The sequence below is a fragment of the Mastigoproctus giganteus genome, chromosome 9 (assembly GCF_048544385.1).
Source record: "Mastigoproctus giganteus isolate SK-2022 chromosome 9, ASM4854438v1, whole genome shotgun sequence".
NCBI lineage: Eukaryota > Metazoa > Arthropoda > Arachnida > Uropygi > Thelyphonidae > Mastigoproctus > Mastigoproctus giganteus.
In genome coordinates, this window is record NC_143583.1 from 33,611,542 (window position 1) to 33,633,280 (window position 21,739).

General features: G+C 40.0%; 1 protein-coding gene across 1 annotated transcript in view; it reads left to right on the forward strand.

Moving 5' to 3' along the window:
• LOC150080138 (uncharacterized) overlaps window positions 1–21,739 on the forward strand; it is a 100,281-nt gene that overhangs the window by 53,187 nt on the left and 25,355 nt on the right. Inside the window, exons 5-6 of the mRNA XM_090380626.1 lie at window positions 5,184–5,294; window positions 12,105–12,290. Of these exons, the coding sequence (XP_090236752.1) occupies window positions 5,184–5,294; window positions 12,105–12,290 (297 nt within the window). The remainder of the gene's footprint in view (window positions 1–5,183; window positions 5,295–12,104; window positions 12,291–21,739) is intronic.

Here is a 21,739-nt window from a genome sequence, read left to right on the forward strand (position 1 = left end):
ATGCCCCTATTCCTAGTTACCCTAACACATCCCATATACCCACCTATTTCAGAATGACTGCCATCCGTCCCTGAAACCCCCAACACCCCTCGCTCCAGGTCGCTACTTATTCTAATAGAAGTTGTGCAAGAATCACCTTCACCTCTGCCTACGGCTACTGTTAAACTATTAGTCCTTGTATCCCCCCAAGCTATCAGTTTTCCGACCCACCTAACACTGCCTTGATAGCATCAGCAAATATTCTTGCACCCTTTCTATTTAAGTGTATCCCATTCCTGTAGAAGCAGTCTCTCCTGTTAACAAGTACAGACCAGGCTGAAAAAAATTCTATCCCTTGAGCCTTGCACAATCTTTCCAGGGCCGAATTTATCGATAAGGCTCTCATCATATACTCCCTCCTATCATGTCTGGGCAGAATTGCAGACACTTTGCAATTCAACCCTAATTCTCGGCTTTTGTTCAACAGTGACCTGTACTTGTTAAGTAATTCTGCCCTGTCTCCTACTCTTAATATCATTAGTGCCAACGTGTACAACTATATCACCTTTTGTGCCCTTAAAAGATGATATCCGCTCTACAACGTCATCAACCTTTGCCCCTGGCAGACATACCCTGGTCGTGTTCCACCTATCCTTTTTACAAAGCATGTTACCTGTTTCCCTGACAATAGAGTCACCAACAAATACTAGTTCCTGTCGGACCAGCGCATTCTGCCTTGGGGTTGCCGCTGTGTTGCGTGATGACCAAGTGCAAGGTCTGGCATTGATGTGGGCAGCTGAGAGCTTGATGGGCCCCTCAATTTAGATCTTTCGAGGGCATCTACCCTGTCCTTCAAACTCTCATATAGGTCCATAACAACGCTGAGTTGTCGCCTGATTTCCTTACACTCCTTACATCGCGCACACGCAAAGACATCCCCTATGGCAATATCATGTTCCGTTTCAGAGAGTTCAGCAAACATTTCACAAGTTGCACATTTTTTTAGGTTGTGATGCGTTGGAGAATCGCCCCCCTCAGTTCTCCCCCGAGTCACAGCACTCCTGCCACTTTGTGCCCATTGCTTTGCTGCTCTAGTTTGGGGCATGCTATTTTAAATTAATAAGATTAAAAAATTAAATTAATTAAATGTCAATACTACGCTATCTAATAGAAACAGTGAACTGTATTAATCTATATAATTATGCGTTAGAGCTACCTGGCTATCTCAATGAAAAATTTGAATTCCCTACCACTATATACAAAAACAATGGCTGCAAGATTCGAACGAAAATAACGGTTTTATGTAAATTAAATAGTAATCCACAAAAACTCTTTATCTAAATTAAAATAAAAATAACCAGCATAACTATAACTATAAGACTACGTATTAAGTACAATATAAAATAACAATTATGTAAATAAAAAGGCAAACACTTATCGGTTTTTTGGAGCCTGTAACTCACAGCTGTAATTTTTAAAGAGAGTCAGCGCCCTCTGATCGGATCTCTCCAGTTATATTAAAGGGGACAGCAAAGGAAGTAAGCACACCCTTAGCCATAATTATGAGAGCTTCCTTGGACTCGGGGGAGGTACCCATGGACTGGAGATTGCAAATGTGACCCCAATTCACAAAGGAGGATCAAAGGGCAACACAAGTAATTACAGACCTGTTAGTTTAACTTCTGTTCCAGGGAAATTAATGGAAGCACTGGTTTAAGAAGCACTGCAGGATCATCTCGACAAGACTTCAGTTATAGCTCGGACACAGCATGGTTTTGTTAAGGAGAAGTCTTGTCTGACCAGTTTGATTGGATACTATGGTGTGGTCACAAAGGAATTGGATACAGGGAATAACTTTGATATCATATATTTCGTCCTTAGAAAGGCTTGGATACTGTTGCATATGGAAGATTGCTGCACAAATTGGAGCAGTGTGGCATTGGAGGCAAATTGCTGCTATGGATAAAGGGATGGTTGAGTGGGAGAAGACAGAGTGGTAATCAATGGACACTGCTCTTTGTGGGCTGATGTTATTAGTGGAGTCCCCCAGGGTTCAGTGTTGGGTCCATTGTTGTTTTCTGTATTTAATAATGATATTAATGATGGTATATCAGGCTTAATGTCCAAGTTTGCAGACGATACGAAGGTTGGCAGGGTTGTTAATGACTCTAATGACAGTACACTGCTTCGACAGGATCTAGAAAAGTTGAGCAGATGGGCTGAGAGGTGGCAACTGAAGTTTAACATTCACAAATGTAAAGTACTGCATATGGGAAGCAGTAACCCCAGAATAATGTGTTAACTGTGTGGTACTACACTGACAGTGGTAGAGAATGAAAAGTACCCGGGGGTAATTGTGCAGGCAGATATGAAGTTTTCTGAGCAGTGCAGATGGTCTGCAAGAGTAACTCATGGTGTCTTGTCAATGATATACAGGAATTTTGCTAGCAGGGATAAGGAGGTGATTATCCCCTTGTATAAGGCAATGGTCAGGCTACACCTTGAGTACTGTATACAGATGTGAAGGCCTAATTTTAAGAAGGTTGTAGAGCTGCTGGAGCTAGTGCAGAGAAGGGCAACAAGATTAGTGAATGATACAAAGGGTTGCTCTTATGAAGAAAGGCTTAAGTTTTGCAAATTGCAGCTTCTGGAGACTAGGCACCTGCTGGGTGATCTGATTTAGGTGTATAAAGCCTTGAATGGTTTGAGCATGCTCAATGCTGATGGGATTCTTCCTATTGCTCAGAATAATGATCTGAGAGGGCATAAATTCAAATTGAGGAAAGATAGTTGTAGGATAGGATAGATGTGTGGAAATTTGTCCTTAGCCAGCGTGTGGTTGATTGCTGGAACAAACTTCCATCTGTTGTTGTAGAAGTTGATAGCTTAAATAGATTCAAGGCAGAACTAGACAAACATTTGGAGCGAGTGGATAGGTGAAATTAGATTTTTATTTTGGCTGATGCTATATATGCTTGCTTTCTTGCATCGTGTGCCTTTCCTAATGCTAATGCTAACAGTATGATTCATGGTATAAATTCATAATGCAAAAATAATATATAATAGTAAAAAATAAATAACTTCACATAACCAAAATAAATAACTTCACATAAATAACCAGTCAGTCAAAATTTTTTTCTTCCTCTGGGTGTTTCATCTCCTGTTACTAGAAATCCTTTTAGGAAGCTCTTTGAAATCATGGATTGCAGTTATGAATTTCAGCTATTTCATTTGAAAGTTTGACTCTTGTTTTCATACTAAAATATTAGATGTGATGGCTTAGTAACCATTTCATATTCCAACTTGAGAGACTGCATTTTCAGTTCTGTTGAAGGTGAAGCCTCATGATCTGGTCAATATTTGAAAATTGTAAATAATGTTTTTAATGCAGGAGACAAGTTGGTCATTTGTTATTGTGCAATATTTTACACCTTGTGTCATCAGGTGCCTCCATAGCCAGGTGGGCAGGAGCAGCAGTGTGTAGCACATGCTTCTTGATTAGACCGGGGTTTGAGCCCGTGACAACCAAATACGGAGGATGCGGAAAGGTCAGGGATTGACCACCGCCTATTCCCGGAGCAATATGGCGCTAGTTGCTAATGCTCCAAAAACCAAATAACAACAACAACAACAACCTTGTGTCATCCTCAGTAGTAGTTATAGTAGTTGTAGTAGTAGTAGTGGCATGTGATGCAAGAAAGCAAGTGTATGAGCTTATGCAGCATCAGCCAAAAAAAAAAAGAAAAAGAAAATCGCACCATTCCCTCCAAATGCCTGTCCAGTTCCTCCTTAAATTTATTCAACCTATCAACTTCCACAACGACAGATGGAAATTTGTTCCAGCAATTAACCACCCGCTGGCTAAAGGCAAATTTCTGCACATCTATTCTACATCTGTCTTTTCTTAATTTCAGTTTATGCCCCCTTAGGTTCTTAATCTGAACAAGTGGAAGGATCCCATCAGAATTCAGCTTGCTCAACCCATTCAAGGCCTTATACACCTCAATCAGATCACCGCATAGGTGCCTAGTCTCCGGTCACTGCAATTTGCAGAACTTAAGTCTCTCTTGGTAAGAGGATCCCTTCATTCCCCTTACCAATCTTGTTGCCCTTCTCTGTACACGTTCAACAAATCTACATCCTTCCTAAAATGAGGCCTCCATACCCGTACACAGTACTCAAGGCGTGGCCTGACCATTGCCTTATACAGAGGGACAATCACTTCCTTTTCCCTGCTAACAAAATTCCTATATATCATTGACAAAAACCACATGACCTGCCCTGGCAGCCTGTCTGCATTGCTCAGAAAACTTCATATCTGACTGCACAATTACTCTCAGGTCTTTTTCATTTTCTATCACCTTAAGTGAAGTACCACACAGTTGGTGCATTTCTCTAGGGTTACTTCTACCCATATGCAGTACTTTGCATTTGTCAAGGTTAAACTTCACTTGCCACTTCTTAGCCCATATGCCCAAATTATCTAGATCCTGTTGCAGTAGCACGCTGCCATTGCTGTCATTAACAACCCTGCCAACCTTTGTATCATCTGCAAACTTCGACACTAAGCCTGATATACCTTCATCAATATCATTGATAAATTAGCAAAACAACAGTGGACCCAACACCAAACCCTGTGGCACTCCACTAATAACATTTGTCCATGAAGAGCTTGTATCATTCAAATATTGTACCTCTTGATAAAACTGTTTCCCTGTGTGCTTTAATAACTATTTTTAAAGTTTCTGAGACTAATTCTTCAACAAAAAGCAAAATCTTATATTGTTTAAAGAAGCAACATTCTAAAAAACCACGGTGCAAAATTACTTACTGTCAACAACAGGAAAAATAAACCTTTGTGCATCCGCAGACAAAACACTACCTTCTGTACAAAATTTCTAGACATTCTACTTCACGAAATAAAATAAAAAGTTTTTCTTATTTGATTTTTAGTTATTCTTAACAAATGCAGACCTAGAACGTTTAGATACTAACTTGTATGAAGTCAGTAGAAAATGTTATAGGTAAATTTGTCTGTTTTATATTATTTTTTTGATTAAACCAGTAATTATGTACTTTTACCATTCTGTATTGTGAAAAATATGTATGTAAATACAGTATTTTTGTTACTTTTGTTCATTTGTTGTTATTATTATTATTATGACAAAAAATAAACAGAACTAATATATGTCATTTTCTTTCAGCTTTTAACAAATTTATATTATTTGGTGAATCAAGTTAGGCCTTGTAGTGAGCATGTTTTGAGAGTGCTCGTACCTGTATTAAATTTCATTGCATCAGTCTTGAAGCGAGAGGTTTGTACTAGCTTAGTAATTAATAAATGTTATGTAAAAATGATGCAACAGTACTGAAATAATTAATTTTCTGATACAATGAAGAATTAGTTTTAAAATTCTGTTTCTTTTTCTCTGTGGTGATTTGATTGATTAAAACTTGGGCTGTTTTACTGTTTAGGAATAATTTTAATGAAATTGATGGTTCTATAAAATCTATTGGAATGAATATTACAGATTATAGTGAAGGTGCATCATTATAAGTTTATATAACAGACTTAACATTTCTCTTTTCATATTTACAGTTTGCAAAAACAAGAAGGAACAGTGAAATTAAAGTGTGAAGTTTCTTATTTCACTTGTGTATTACACTTTGCATGTAACAATACAATATGCAAGAATTGTTATTAAAAAGTAAGAGATTACCTCAATCATTACAAGAATTGTTATATACTGCCTCATACCAGATCCATACAACAATCTTGTGTATGATGGTTAAAAAAAACAGAATTACTGTTGTTTATTTTGTTTTAGAGAGAACCAAAAATACCAGTGCTACTATTTCACTTGCCTGCTGCTGGTATGCAAAAATGCTGTATTCTGAACAAAAAAAAAAAACCCCACATTTTACTGGAGATGGAATACAACTTGGGGTTAAAATGTAGTACAAAGGATAGGCGTACAGGGTGACGAAAAGTGTGTACATAGATATCGATATAATTATTTGTGTACTTATTATTGTTAAATAATGGTTTAATCATACCAGGAGATTTCAATTTACCTTGTGAGATTAATTCCAAGATTTACCAAAGAGCTTGAGGCTGTCTAATCAGGAGGAGACCTCGCATCCTCTCAGCTAGGCTTGTGGGAAACTGGCTGGAGTCCAGAACCAGTGTTCACTCCTCACTTTCTTGTGCATCTGTTATTGGGGAGAACTAGCTGTATGGTTACTGAATAAACAAGGATAGGCTGCCATTATGGGACTAAACTGATTATTGGATAAAGTATAAGCTAAAGCCTTGTCATGAATGGTAGGACAAAGCAGTCAAGACTCACACTGACCAAGATATTACCTAGGTCAGCAAGGTCTCCCCACTGTTGACCTAGGATGAAGATACGCAGTGCCAAAGTATTCTGTGGGAACAAATATTGACATGAGTACTATTGCCATTAAAAGATGATAATTGTTCTACTGTATCATCAGCTATTGCACCTGGCAAACATAACAGGGTCACATTCTATCTATCTCTGTTACAGACATATTCCTCATTTCTCTAACATTTGATTCACACAGAATTACATTCTCTTTTTAAAACAGTGTGTTATGATTGTACTTAATGTATGCATATAAAGACTCTGAATGTACAATCAATCATGAATTAATGAAATTTAGTACACTGTACAACATCAAGAAAACTAAGGACTGTGTGAGACATTTTTACTTTTCTGGATTGTTGCTATATTGTTGATAGTTTATATACACTGATGAGCCAAAGCATTATGACCACTAGTCATTATGTAAATCAAAGCAGCTGAAGGTGAACTATGGTGCATGCGCGGGTCGGGACACAGTATAAAAAACACCTGATACTGAGCTCTGTTAATCAGTGTTACTCTTGTTCTTCAGTTGGGAAATGGCGCACTATGGCCATAGATGCCCATGCGCCTAAAAGATTCTCAAACAAATAAACAATCAGGTGGGAAAGGCAGCAGTGGACTTAAGCGAGTTTGACAAAGGCCAAATTGTAATGGTCGGACGACTGGGTCAGAGCATATCCGACCGAAACGGCACAGCTGGTGTGGTGCTCACAGTCAGCCATGGTTAGTACCTACTGAAAGTGATCCAAGGAGAGAAAACCCACAACCCCCAGCAAGGTGTTGGATGACCAGGGCTCATCGATGCTCGAGGTGAGCGAAGGCTCTCTCTCGGATGGTACATGGCAACAGAAGGGCGACTGTGGCCCAACTAGCCGGTAATTGGAATGCTGGTGACTGGAGTAATGTGTCACAGCACACAGTACATCGAACCCTGCTGAAAATGGGGCTGCATAGCCACAGGCTGCTCCGAGTTCCCATGCTAACCACGGTTCACAGGCGACAGCCCCTACGATGGCTGGGTACGTGTACCCAGCCATCCTGGGGAAGTTTACTTAGCCATCCTTGTTTACCTGGGGAAGTGATGGCACCTGGATGTACCGTGGGATGAACACAAGCCGGTGGCGGCAATGTCATGCCTTTGGCAATGTTCTGCTGGGATACCCTGGGTCTAGTCATCCATGTGCCAGGCACTCTGACGTCTACCACCTACCGAAACATCATTGCTGACCAGGTACACCCTTTTATGGCAACGGTCTTCCCCTCTGGCGGTGCCGTCTTTCAGCAGGGTAATGTGCCATGTCGTGCTGCCCAGATTGTTTGAGACTGGTCCGCGGAACGTGAGGAAGACTTCCAGGTATTGCCCTGGCCTCGAAATTCCCCAGACATCAATCCCATCGAGCATCTGTGGTTTGTGTTGGAACAGCAACTCCAATCTGTGGTGTCTCAACCACAGACCTTACAGGAGTTAAAAGGATCTGCTGGTTACGTGTTGGTATCAGATACCACAAGGCACATTTAGAAATCTTGTAGCATCCATGACTCGCCGGGGACGAGCTGTTTTGGCTGCATGTGGAGGACCAACATCATATTAGGTTGGTTTTGGCTCATTGGTGTATGTATACACTGATAATTCCCATTTGTTGTTTAAATTATATGTAATCTATTTACCTTCTTTTTTTAGTTATTGAATTTGTAATTTACAAATTGTCTTCACTTCAAACTATTCACTACTTTCCATAATGGAGGGAAGTAATGTGATGAATTATTCCTTTTCATCACATTGTAGTCAATACGTATGGAAGCAAGTGTTTTGTGAAGCTGCCACTTCATGTTTCTAGCACTGTGTAAGCAAGAGACAATAAAACTTATGAAACAAATAAAGTGAATAGTAACTACTACCTTACTGGATAATTTTAAAAGTGGTAAATGCTGGAGGTTTAATGTGTTTCTACCTTACTGAATAATTTTAAAAGTGGTAAGCAATGGAGGTTTTGATGTGTTTCTACTCCGTTTAGTTTTTTAGAAAGAATATGGCCAGTTTTAGAAGTGCACTTTTGTTTGTTTTTGTATTTTGATGTTTGTGTTTACACTTTCTAACACAAACATCAAAACTTCACTGCACCTTAGTGCTGTTGAACTTTTGAGTTTTTAGAATTGATATAACAGCAGAGATATCGGGAAGTGGTTGTTGAGTGTATGCTTGGACCTACCTTTGGTAGAACACTGATGATGATAGCAGTAGTACAATAATTACTAGTAAATTTGAAAGAATTATTATTATTTGTTTTATTTGGTCTCTTGTTGGAATACATTTGAAGGATGAACTGCATATAGCAGAAAATGGAAGAAACTATTTAAAGTTGAAGGAGCCAAAAATGTTACATCTTAGGTGTTTGGAAAATGTTTTTAGTGATAAGCTCTAAGGAAATTCAAGGTAGGATGCTTTCTTTATTTTGCAGGTGTGAGCATTAAAGAAAAATGAAATCATTCTTGTCTTCATGCTAGAGTTAAAGTTGTCAGTAGACTCTTTATAATAAAGAAAATATTGGAATAAGGTTGATTAAAGGGAAATAAACGAGCACTACAAGCCAAGCACAACTAAAGTAATAAAGAAAAGATATAAACTGCATTTATCCTACTAAGTATAAATGGGATGAATACTTCTCTGAAGGTTACTGTTGTTTTCCTAAATGTTTAGAATTAGAACTGAGTTAGCTGTAAAATTAATCCGTAATGTCCACTTTAAAAGGGTTTAAATGTTACTTATTAGTTTTCTGCATAGCTTTTACAAGGTGTATCTGAAAAGTTTTAGGAGTGATACAACTTTTTAAAAATGATACTATTATTGCCATACATTGGCCACTGTTTAAGCTGTTCACTATCAGTTCAGAGACTTGACAGTGAATAAGTCTAAACTGGCTCTGTGCCAAGTTTCATCAATATGCACAAGCGCATTCTACTGGAAAGTCATGTTTAAGTTGGCACAGTAAAATCACATCATCGTGTATTTAAGGACTGAGCAGCAAAGGGTGGAAATAAAATTTTGTTTTAAACCCAGAAAAGGTGCAACTGAAACAGTTGCAATGGTGAGTGCAACTTACAGAGGCGCCTCCATAGCCAGGTGGGAAGGAGCAGCAGTGCGTAGCACACGCTTCTTGATTAGACCGGGGTTCGAGCCCGTCACCACCAAATACAGAGGATGCGGAAAGGTCAGGGAATGACCACCGCATATCCCGGAGCAATATGGCCTTAGTTGCTAATGCTCCTAAAAACCAAATAACAAACAAACAAACAGCAACTTACAGGCATGAAGCACTATCATGATCGAACATATTTTGCTGGTATGCTGTGATGGGTAAGATGTTCAGAATGATGCTTGGAGGTGTCAACCATCCCAGTCTTGCACGGGGTCGACCATCGAAAAAGTTCAGCAGCTGTTAATGGAAGATCATTACCTGTCCCTCTGAATAATAGCAGACCAGCTCCACATCAGCAAAGATACCATGCATTCAATTGTTATTGAAGATTTAAAAAAAAAAAAAAAAAAAGAGTGTGCCTATTCTTCGTACTGCATGCATTTATGGAAGTACAGAAACAGAAGGAGGAATGAGTTGCAGCATGTCAAAATTTGATTGAGAATCCTGGTGCTTTGTATATGAGCCAGAAACAAAAAAAAACAGTCAGCTACATGTGCTGGAGAAAATTCACTGAGGCCAAAGAAACTTCAGTTCCAAAAGTCTTGAACTAAAGCAATGTTGGCGATTTTTTTGATTGGCAAGGAATTTTGCATAAAAATTTTTTACTGGAAGGGCAGATAGTCAACTGAATTTTATAGAGGAGTGATAAAGGACAGACTGTTGAAAAGAATTCAGTGTGTCAGGCCAGACACAGCTGAGTCAGGTGAGAGGTTCTTGCTTCATGACAGTGCACCTTCACACACACACACACACACACACACACACACACACACACACACACACACACACACACACACACACACACACACGACCATTGTCATCAAGCAGTTCCTTACACAGAAGAGCATAGCAGTACTTCACCTTCCCCTGTATTCATCAGATTTGACACCTGTTAATTATTTTCTGTTCCTCAAAGTGGAATCCCACCTGAAGGGGCACCAAAGCATTTCAGAGATACAAACCAGTGTGCTGATGAGGGAGCCAATCAGGGTTCCACAAGATCAGTTCAACAGAGCAATCTAGAAGCTGTACGACCATGCAAAGTGGTGTGTCGAGTTAGAAGGGATGTACTTTGAAGATTAAATGGTTATAAATTTTTTTCCTTGAGATTATGATTTTTCATGAATGTGGTCCTAAAACGTTTTAGACATACCTTGTATTTTTAGGTGGCTCCATGAAAGCAAATGGTTTGTGACTTACAGTGTATGTTTTTATTTTTTTTGAAAGTTACAAAATATAATCTTATTTGTTTATTCTGAGAGTATCTTTACATTATTTTTTTGATAATAAGCTTTTTTTATGGTCAATTGAAAAGTCAATATATGACAGGAGCATCAGTCTTCTAGGCCTTTGTGAATAGGCTGGGAAAGAAGTTTATTTTTGGGTTAAAAATAATTTTCTCACTCACTCACTCACTCACTCACACACACACACACACACACACACACACACACACACACACACACACACACACACACACACACACACACACACACATACACACACACACACACACACACACTTCAGATAAAGGAGGGGGGCAGCTCTGAACCAACCTGTAGTTTGTCTTATTATTGAATTATTCCTTAGTAATCTCTTGATAACAAACATTTTGTTAACTGGAAGAAGAATAATTTTACAGTTGTTGGTTGCTGGATACACTCTGATCTTTGTAAACTTGAACAATGAATGCAAGCAGTTACAAATGCCTTCTGTCCCTGGTGATCCATCTCTGCTGCTGATAAATAAAGGAGTAGCTATCACTGATGCCTATGGTAGTGACAGTGTTGTGGACCATTGAGTGTGTGTGATGAATCCTCTGATTTAATTCTTTCTGGGACATCAACTCTTTTCCCTTGGCAAGAACAATGATTTGATGCTTGTGTTTGCATGTGCAAAACATCAAAAATTTACTGCATTTACATTCAAAAATTTGCATTTTTAAAAAGTAAGTGAAATGCTATAAAGAAGAAAGGAAATGAATTACTTGATGGTAATGAAATACTATAACAGCAGTCATGTTCCATCCTGATAAGACTATATAAAATTGGATTATTTTTAATTTCAAATGGTAAAAACACAGACTTCATGTATATTTTCAAATTCAATGGTTTATTGATTGTTACCCAGAGATGCAAAAAAAAAAAGGGATTTCCCATTTTTTGTTAATTAACCTGAAGTTAGTAGGTGTTTACATTCAGTTAACTAAATAAAGTTGTGGTTGATATCACTGTTTCAGATCTGCTTTGGGATTCCATTTTCAAGACAAGTTGCTATATTGTATAGGTGACAGGATTCTTCTGAGACAGGTTATAAGATGATGCCTTAGGAATGTTGACATCAGTTGCAATTTTATTTAGTTAATAGAACATGACTGTATAGAAAATTTGCATTTCCACCTCTGAGCAACAGTCACTAAACCATTTAATTTTCAAATATATGTGGCGTCTTGTTTTTACTTTTTGAAAGTTAATTATTGATTTCCATGTAATGCCTTTCACAGAACATATATATGCATATTATTTTTGTTTCCTAGGCACTTACATGTCCTCCTGAAGTTAGTAGGTGTTTACATGCTTGCATATCTGCACCACTATATCATTTTGTACAGAAGCCAGATGTATATTTTATAATGTTTGATTCCACCTTCAGTGTTCTTAATGAATTGCTGGTTCATCACTTCCGCTCGGTGTTAGCTGTTATCCCATCGTTTGTTGCTTGTGTATCGAATATCCTTTTATATTGTCATTTTTTATATATATATGTATTTTTTTTCTTTCTTATTAAGTTCTGATACTGTTTCTGCTTACTGTAGTTAAAATCACAGATTAACATATAGTTTTAAATAAGCTCTAAGTTTATGCAAGTGTTAATAAATATCAAATATATAATTGTATGTATTTTGTACAGTGTTATTAATTTTTAAAGAATATTCCAGAAAGTACTGAAAAAAGGACGCATGCTTTCTGAGATCATTTTGTCTTAGCTGCTGCTGGTGTGTTTTAACTCTTTCAGGAGTGAACCTGTTGATCTACATTTTACGTGCGTGGGCTATGGGGAGTATACATACTTAGATCTATGATTTTGAAAGTCATTTTAAGTACATTTCAGATTAAGATGCATCTTAATTTTTCAGTATGTGCTCCTATAGTGCAATTAGTATTAGCTATGTAGTGCAAGGAAGCTACTGGCTTTTGCAGTACTGTCCAAAAAAATTTAAAAAGTTGATAAGAAAATGGACAAATTATGCACTTCCCTTCTCATATGGGTAACTATCTAGTTGACCTTTGAATTTCTTCAAGTGTTAGCCTCAACTATTTGCAGAGGCAACTTGTTCCAGTAATCATCAACTTGCTGGCCAAAAGAAAGCTTCCTGCAATCTAGTCTAAACCTCCCCCCCCTCCCATAACTTGAATTTATGGCCCCTAGTTCTGGTATTCTTTATAAAAGTGAAGCCTTCATTCATTTTACTAATCCCCTCTCACAGTCTTATAAACCTGAATCATGTCCTCTCTAAGGTGGATGCATGGTTGGCAAGCTTTTTAGTCCACATAATCAGTCTTTTCTTGTGCAGTTGCCCTTTTGCCAATCTCACTGTGAGCTAGCTTTAGGCTCATCTTTGGACCCTTTCAAGAAACTCAGTCTTTTTTTAGATGAGATGTCGTTACTTGGTCACAATATTCCAAGTGCGGTCTTATACAATGGGATTATGACCTCCCTCTCGCTACAGACTATTATTCAATAAATCATCGACAGGACACCATGGGCTTTCTCAACTACCTGCTTACATATCATAACTCCTAGGTGCAGGTGGATATGAGGTTGTGTGTCCTTCCGAATGCCCTTTCTATCTAAATGTCTCTGGATCACACTCTTTAATCATGGCCGCTAAGATTTTCTCTACCACTGAAGTCAGTTATCTGGTCTGTAGTTACCAACTTCACTCTTAGAAGAACTGCCTTTATGTATTGGCACTTCTCCAGTCCAAAGGAATCTCTCCCAAATACAACGGTGCTCTAATAATTAACCTCAATGGTTCAGTGCACTCGCCAGCTACCTCCCTCAAAATTATTGAGTATATGCCATCAACTCAAGGAGTCTTATTTGATCCAGAAGCTGGATCTGAAATGCAAAAAAATTGAATTAAGTTATATAATAGATACATGTACAGGATCTTATTGCTTCAAAAAATGTAATGACTTTTTAAAAAAAAAATTTGATTTTGATGTTAAAAACGTTTTTACTGGTGTTATTTGTAAAAAAGCGTTACATTACTTAGAAATCGTCACAAAACTCAATGTGCATGCGTTGTACGTGCAGTGCAGTGCAGTGCATGCAGTGACACAACAAGTGCAATGATGCAACAAGTTGAAGTGACACAACAAGTACCATTGAGCAGTGACGTGCTACGTTATATCAGCACCGTGATTAATGTGTGTTTTCCCAATAGCCGAGCACTATTAGGAAAAACAACATCAGGTATCCCCTGAGAAAGCTGTCATCCTTGACCGGGTGCATTCTGGGACCACAAGTGGCTGGGGAGTTTGTGGATTGGGTCATCTGGTAACAATAGTATGAATAGAGATAGGGGGAGTTCAGCTCCACCCCCTTTTGGAGGCTATGGTCCTTGCCAGAGACAAACATTTTAATTTGCCATGCTCCCAGACCATTTCTGGTTCCAGCACACGTGAAGGGAGTGTTGAACGTGTGCCTGGTCAGACACATGTGCCGTGTGAGCCTGATATTTAAGGCCCCTCGACATGGGCACCTGTATGTGGTGAGGGGACCTCCCATTGATGCTGCTGGTTTTCCAGATTAGCATCACTGGGATCTAATGCCCATACCTTGGTTCCAGGGTTACATCGTTGGAATCCGGCATGTGCAGTCGTGCGCCATGACCCGTGGAATTCGGAAAGGGAGATCCTGGTGGTGGAGGGGCTCAGCCTTAATACACCACTTTGGCCCCTGCTTCGACAAGACGAGTGGTCGCGGACCGGCCTGACTGGGATCAATTGGCGGGTGGTTCTTACTGCTAGGGTCAACTGCATTCCAATAAGTCTTCCTCCCTTTGGTCCTGGGACAGGATCAAGGCTTATTGGAAATGTGGGTATGGTGCCTCTAAGCTAACTTGGCGTCCCATTTGTTACGCAGTACCTGCTAGTTCACAAGTGGGAGTCCTCTCGTAGGTCTCCGTGGTGGGTGAGGTACTTAGGGCATCTGAAATTTTTATCTTACTCCTATGAGTAATTTAAATCCTTCTTTTGGGGCCCCAACAAGGCCCCTACCTAATCGAGACGATGACATAGAAAACACCTCTGCAAAAAGAGCCAGGACTGAGGATACACCACCACCATCAGTGACACCACTTTTCCTCATTCTCCATTCCACCGGAGAGCAGTCATTTGGGGAGATGTCACCCTTCTTCATCCAGAAAGGATTAGAAGAGTTGGCAGGATCACCAAAATCCTTAAAACGGCTGCGTTCTAGCGATCTTTTACTCGAAGCTTCAAACACAAAGCAAGCAGAAAGAATGTTAAATGCGACAACCATAGGGGGAATACCGATCAATGTAACACACCCCACAAAACTTTGAACTCTTCACGAGGTGTCATTTCAGAGTGGGATCTTCTTCATGTTTCTGAAGAAAAAGACCAAGGAGTGACAGCTGTCAAGAGAATATCAATGCGGAAGGAAGGGAATCTCGTCCCTACCCGAGTTCTCATCCTAACATTTAACATCCCATGGCCTCCTAGTTCCATCAAGGCAGGGTATTTAAACTGCCCAGTGAGGATCTATATTCCAAACCCACTGAGGTGTTTTAAATGCCAAAAATACGGCCACTCACAAATGGCTCGTCATGGTAACCCTGCCTGTGCTCGATGTGGTGCGAAAGACCATGAGAGCAAGGAATGTTCAGCTTCCAAACCGATCTGTGTAAATTGCCAACAAGATCATCATCATGCCTACTCCAGAGCATGCCAGCGGTGGAAGGATGAAAAAGAGATCCAAGAGCTGAATATCTCCTACCCAGAGGCTAGAAAATGCATTCAACCAATAAATAGTGGGGAAGCCTTCATATGTCCAGAAGATTTCTGCGAAGTGCACTATCGGTACGTAAACTGAGATGACTGTACCACCAAGAGAGTCATTCACACCAATTGCCCGCTATTTATTGAGTTCACAAAAGCCCACCAAAAAAATGCAGTCAGCTGCCACTCCTATATCCGTACCTTCTAGTGCTCCACCACTACCAAAACCAAGTGGTAAAGAGCCAAAGTAATAACAGAAACAATTTATTTATTTCGTATGATGTGATCAATACACGAAGGAACCAGTTTTTTCTTGCTTTTTGTGTATCGTGGCCGGGATATCCAACCAACCGGTTGGTTGGTTGGATCTTTGGGTTGCTAGGCAGGCACTTTACCTACCCGGCTAGCCCGGTCGGCAACAGAAACAATGGATGTCGAGGACAAGGAGGTACCAGATGAATCAGTCTTGGAACTCTTTGTGGAGGAAGAAATGGACACGGGACAACGTCCTTTCTTCCCCAAAAAAGATAAATCCAAGACTGACAAAAGTAAGCCCTCAGCACCTCGGAAGCCACCTGATGGACCCACCAAGCCTAAATAATGGTTAAATTCCTACAATGGAATTGTCATGGATTCCGGCGAAATACTGATGACATCAAGGCCCCTCCTGCAAAAGCACCAGCCAGTTTGCTTTTGCTTGCAGGAGACTTATCTAAAGGCAAATGATGATCCCACCATGCATAACATCACAATTTTTCGTAAGGATAGAATTGTGGATGGTCCTGCTCATGGAGGAGTGGCTATCCTTGTGGGCAACCAGACCCCAGTTCAGCCCTTGCTAGTTACAACCAGCATAGAGGCTGTTGCAATTCACCTTTCAGTGGGATTTTTATTAACTGTGTGCTCTATTTATTTGCCACCTGGGACTGACATCTCCCAGGAAGACCTTGATGATCTTGTAACGCAGTTGCCTCCCCCTTTCTTACTTCTCGGGGATTTTAATGGACATAACGCCCTGTTGGGTAGTGCTAACATCAATGGAAGAGGATGAGTCATAGAGCATATGCTAAATGACAATGACCTTTCCCTTCTAATTACTGGAACAAACACCTTCTTCCACATGCCTACCTGTACCTTTTCTGCCATTGATCTCTCTATCTGCTCCCCCTTCTCTACTCCCTTCATTCACTTGGAAAGTGGAGGAGAACCCATACGGAAGTGATCACTTCCCTGTGATAACCTCGTTACACAGTGGGAGACCATGTCTTCCTTTCAGGTTACCATGGTGGAAGATTGATCAGGCTGACTGGACTGCCTTCCAACATCAGGCAAATTTTGACCTCAGTACCGTCAGTCAGGAGCCTATCAATGATGGAGTAACGTACATCATAGAAATTATTGTTCAAGCAGCTGCGAATGCTGTTCCAAAAACATCTGCACGGTTTCCACCATTTCCCAAACCTTGGTGGAATTCACAATGCACAGCAGCAAAAAAGGCACAAAACAAAGCGTGGGGGATATTCTGCCGATATCCTACCATGACCAACCTTATAGCCTTTAAACGCGCACGATCCAAAGCACGCTACATCCGCCGTCAGAGTCAAAAGGAATCGTGGATCCGTTTTACTTCATCAATTACTCAGTCCCCTAGTACTAAGTTGGTCTGGGATAAAATCCGGAAAATGAAGGTAAAAATACATCCCACCCTTCTTCAGTCCTAGATTATAATGGATGCACTATTGCAGATCCAACTACAATAGCCAATTCTCTTGGGGAAACATTCTGTAACATCTCCGCAACATCTTCGTATTCCCCAGAGTTCCTGGTCCTGAAACATAAAATCGAAAAACAGGCACTTAATTTTAATTCTAAGAGCGTCTATCTGTACAACAGGTCATTCACTATATAGGAACTGAAAAGAGCTCTTATTCTTTCCAAAGCAAGTGCTGTTGGACCAGATGGCATCCATTATGAAATGATTAAACATCTTTCACCAAAATCTATGGATCATCTGCTCCTTATATATAACAGAATCTTTATTGAAGGGCAGTTTCCGGATTCCTGGTGCAACGCAACTGTTCTTGCCTTTGCTAAGCCAGGAAAGGATCCGAAAGTCACTACTAATTATCGTCCTATTGCTCTGACTAGCTGTCTGTGCAAAATCCTGGAGAGAATGGTTAATTTTCGTTTAATATGGTATTTAGAATCAAATGACCTTCTCTCCAACATCCAGTGCTGCTTCCGAAGCAACCGGTCCACTCTGGATCAGATTAGACTCGAAACATCCATCCGGGATGCTTTCCTAAAACATGAACATTTGGTGTCTGTATTCTTTGACGTGGAGAAAGCGTATGACACAACTTGGAGATTTGGCATCTTAAAAGATTTGCATAGCCTTGGTCTTATAGGGCATCTCCCTATTTTTATTAAAAACTTTTTAGCCAATCATTCTTTCCAAGTTCGTGTGGGATCCTCACTCTCTCGTTCCTTCAGCCAAGAGGAGGGAGTACCACAAGGATCAGTATTACGTGTCATGCTTTTCGCCATCAAAGTGAATTCCATCACTGAACAACTTCCTCCAACTGTAAACAGTACCCTCTATGTTGATGACTTTAGCATATTTTGTCAGTCATGCAAAATGAGGGTTATTGAAAGACAACTGCAAAAAGTCATTGATTGCCTTAATTTCTGGGCACTTGCTAATGGCTTCAGGTTCTCGCCGGAGAAGACCGTTTGCATACACTTTTGTCGTAAGCATAATATTCATCCTGAACCTGAATTAAGGCTCAGACAAAATGCTATTCCAGTAGCAGTGGACACAAAATTCTTGGGACTCGTATTCGATAAAAAGCTGACCTTTCTGGATCACACCCGTCAACTCCGCACAAAGTGCAGAAGAGGTCTGAATATTCTGCGCTCTCTCTCCTCTACATCTTGGGGTGCCGATCGATGCACCCTACTACTCATTTACCGTGCGCTTGTACGATCCAGACTAGATTACAGGTCCCTGGTATACAATTCAGCCAGAGACAGTGTACTTCGTTGGCTGGATCCTGTCCATCATCAGGCTCTCCATATCGCTATTGGAGCATATCGAACATCTCCTGTCCAGAGCTTATACGTCGAAGCAAATGAACCACCGTTATCGCTTCGACATAAGCAGTTGTCTCTAAAGTATGCTTTCAAACTGAAATCCCTGCCAGACCACCCTACGTGGCCATTCGTTTTTGAGCCACGATGGGAAAATTTGTGCAACACCCGTAAGACTGCCAATTAGTTCTTTTGGTATTCGTCTCCAAGAGCTACTCAAAGAACTTAATATCAAGGTAGACAAGGTTGCTCAAACACTAAAGCAACCCCTTCCACCCTGGCATGCTCATGTCCCGGCATGTGACTTGTCCCTTAGAAATTGGGGAAAGTCGGACACTCCATCATCTGTCTACCTGCAGCTTTATTCAGCACACCGAGCTGAAAATTCTTACTTTTTTGCCAGTTTACACAGACGTTTGAAGTCGGAATCATATGTGGGATCTGCTGCTGTCTTTACAGACACTACTACATCGGAGCAGATTCTCTCTGAATGCAGCATGTTTACTGCAGAGCTGCATGCTATAGAGATAGCCTTGGATCACATTAGTAAATGCCAATACCAACGGTTCATTTTATATTCCAACTCTCTCAGCGTGTTACAGGCTTTAATAACTGTGAGATATAATCCTCATCCAGTTCTGTCTTGCATTCAGCAGAAGATTCACTTTCTCCATGAATGTGAATATGATATCCGCTTCTGCTGGATTCCCAGCCACATTGGGATTAGGGAAAATGATTTGGCTGACACTGCAGCCAAATCAGCAATTCCCAGTAATAATCGCTGCCTGTCAGTCCCTATACAGACTACAGGCAAATAATACACCGAAAGATACACTCCCAGTGGCAGGATTTGTGGAATAGAAGACTACGAATAAATTATATCATATAAAGCCTGTAATTGAACTGTGGCAGTCTAGTCTGCACAGGAATCGTAAGGAGCAAGTTGTTCTTGCCCGGACCTGCATAGGACATAGTCATTTGACTCATTTGTTTTTGCTGAGGGCTGATGATCCTCCTATGTGTGAGTCCTGCGGCACAATTTTATCCATCAGACACATTTTAATTGATTGTCCAGATTTTAGCAATATCCCTTTTACTCAACTGACTGAGCCATATACACTCAGTCAGATTTTATCTGACAATGACAGTGTCTGCTGTTTTTAGCTATTTTAAATCAATAAAGGTTTTTACTTGTATTTAAAATTGACATGTTATTGTTATTTCTTTATTGATTTATCTTTTCTAAATTTTATACCTTTGTTATTTTATATGTTGACATGGTGACCTAAGTAATTAGGTCAGTGAAATTTAAATTTTTATATATCACCTGGTTTTGGCGCATTATAGCCTTAGTTGCTAATGCGCCAATAAAACCCAACAACCACTTAAATTCTGTACAGTGGGATCAACTGACGATGTTACCAACATTAAATTCTAAGTGGGAAGCATTCAAGGAATTAATCGTGGATGCTACTAAACGTTTCATACCTATTAAGAAATATTGTTCAAGGTTTAGGCCTAAATGGTTGTCAAATGAACTAATGAGATTCGTAACAGAGAAGAACAATGCATGGGATGCATATAAATTATCAGGCGACTCAGAAGCCTATGGCAGATATAAGTTAATCTGTAATCAGGTAACAAAGGAGGTTCGGCAGGCGAAGGCAGATTACGAGAAATCCTTGGAAAAAGACACTAAGAAAAACAGCAAGGATTTCTTTACTTATATAAACTCTAAAAGGAAGGGGATGAATCTGATTGGTCCACTTGACATCGATGGTTCAACTGTTCATGATCCTGCTCAGATAGCAAACAAACTGAATGAGTATTTTGCATCTACATTCACACGTGAGGAATTATTAAGGTTTGAAAATGGCAGAAGGTTATCAAATTGTAGCAGGGTGCTTAATGATTTTGTAATAACTGAGAGCAAAGTGGGAGAGAAACTGTTGAAGTTAAACGTAAGAAAAGCACCTGGGGTTGATGGGATCTATCCAGTTATATTAAAGGAGGCGGCAAAGCAACTAAGCAAACCTTTAGCCATAATTATGAGAGCATTCTTGGACTCAAGGGAGGTTCCCACGGACTGGAGATGTGCAAATGTATCCCCAATTCACAAAGGGGGATCGAAGGGTGACACGAGTAATTACAGACCAGTTAGTTTAACTTCTGTTCCGGGTAAAATAATGGAGTCGCTGGTTAAAGATGCATTGCAGGATCATCTAGACAAGACTGCAGCAATAATTCAGGCACAGCATGGGTTTGTTAAGGGAAAGTCTTGTCTGACAAATCTGATAGGATATTATGATGTGGTTACAAAGGAACTGGATGCAAAAAATAATTTTGATATCATATATTTGGATTTCAGGAAAGCTTTTGACACTGTTGCGCATGGAAGACTATTGTACAAATTGGAGCAGAATGGTATTAAGGGTAAGTTGCTACAATGGATAAAAGGATGGTTAAGTGCGAGAAGACAGAGGGTGGTAATCAATGGGTGCTACTCTTCGTGGACTAATGTTATTAGTGGAGTCCCACAGGGTTCGGTGTTGAGTCCACTGTTGTTTTGTATATTTATCAATGATATTGATGAAGGTATATCAGGCTTAGTGTCGAAGTTTGCAGATGACACGAAGGTTGGCAGGGTTGTTAATGACAGTAATGGCAGTGTGCTACAGCAACAGGATCTAGATAATTTGGGCAGATGGGCTAAGAAGTGGCAACTGAAGTTTAACCTTGACAAATGCAAAGTACTGCATGTGGGTAGAAGTAACCCCAGAGAAACGTACCAACTGTGTGGTACTACACTTAAGGTGGTAGAAAATGAAAAAGACCTGGGAGTAATCGTGCAGTCAGATATGAAGTTTTCTGAGCAATGCAGACAGGCTGCCAGGGCAGGTCATGGGGTTTTGTCAATGATATATAGGAATTTTGCTAGCAGGGAAAAGGAGGTGATTATCCCTCTGTATAAGGCAATGGTCAGGCCACGCCTTGAGTTTTGCGTACAGGTCTGGAAGCTTCATTTTAGGAAGGATGTAGATTTACTTGAGCA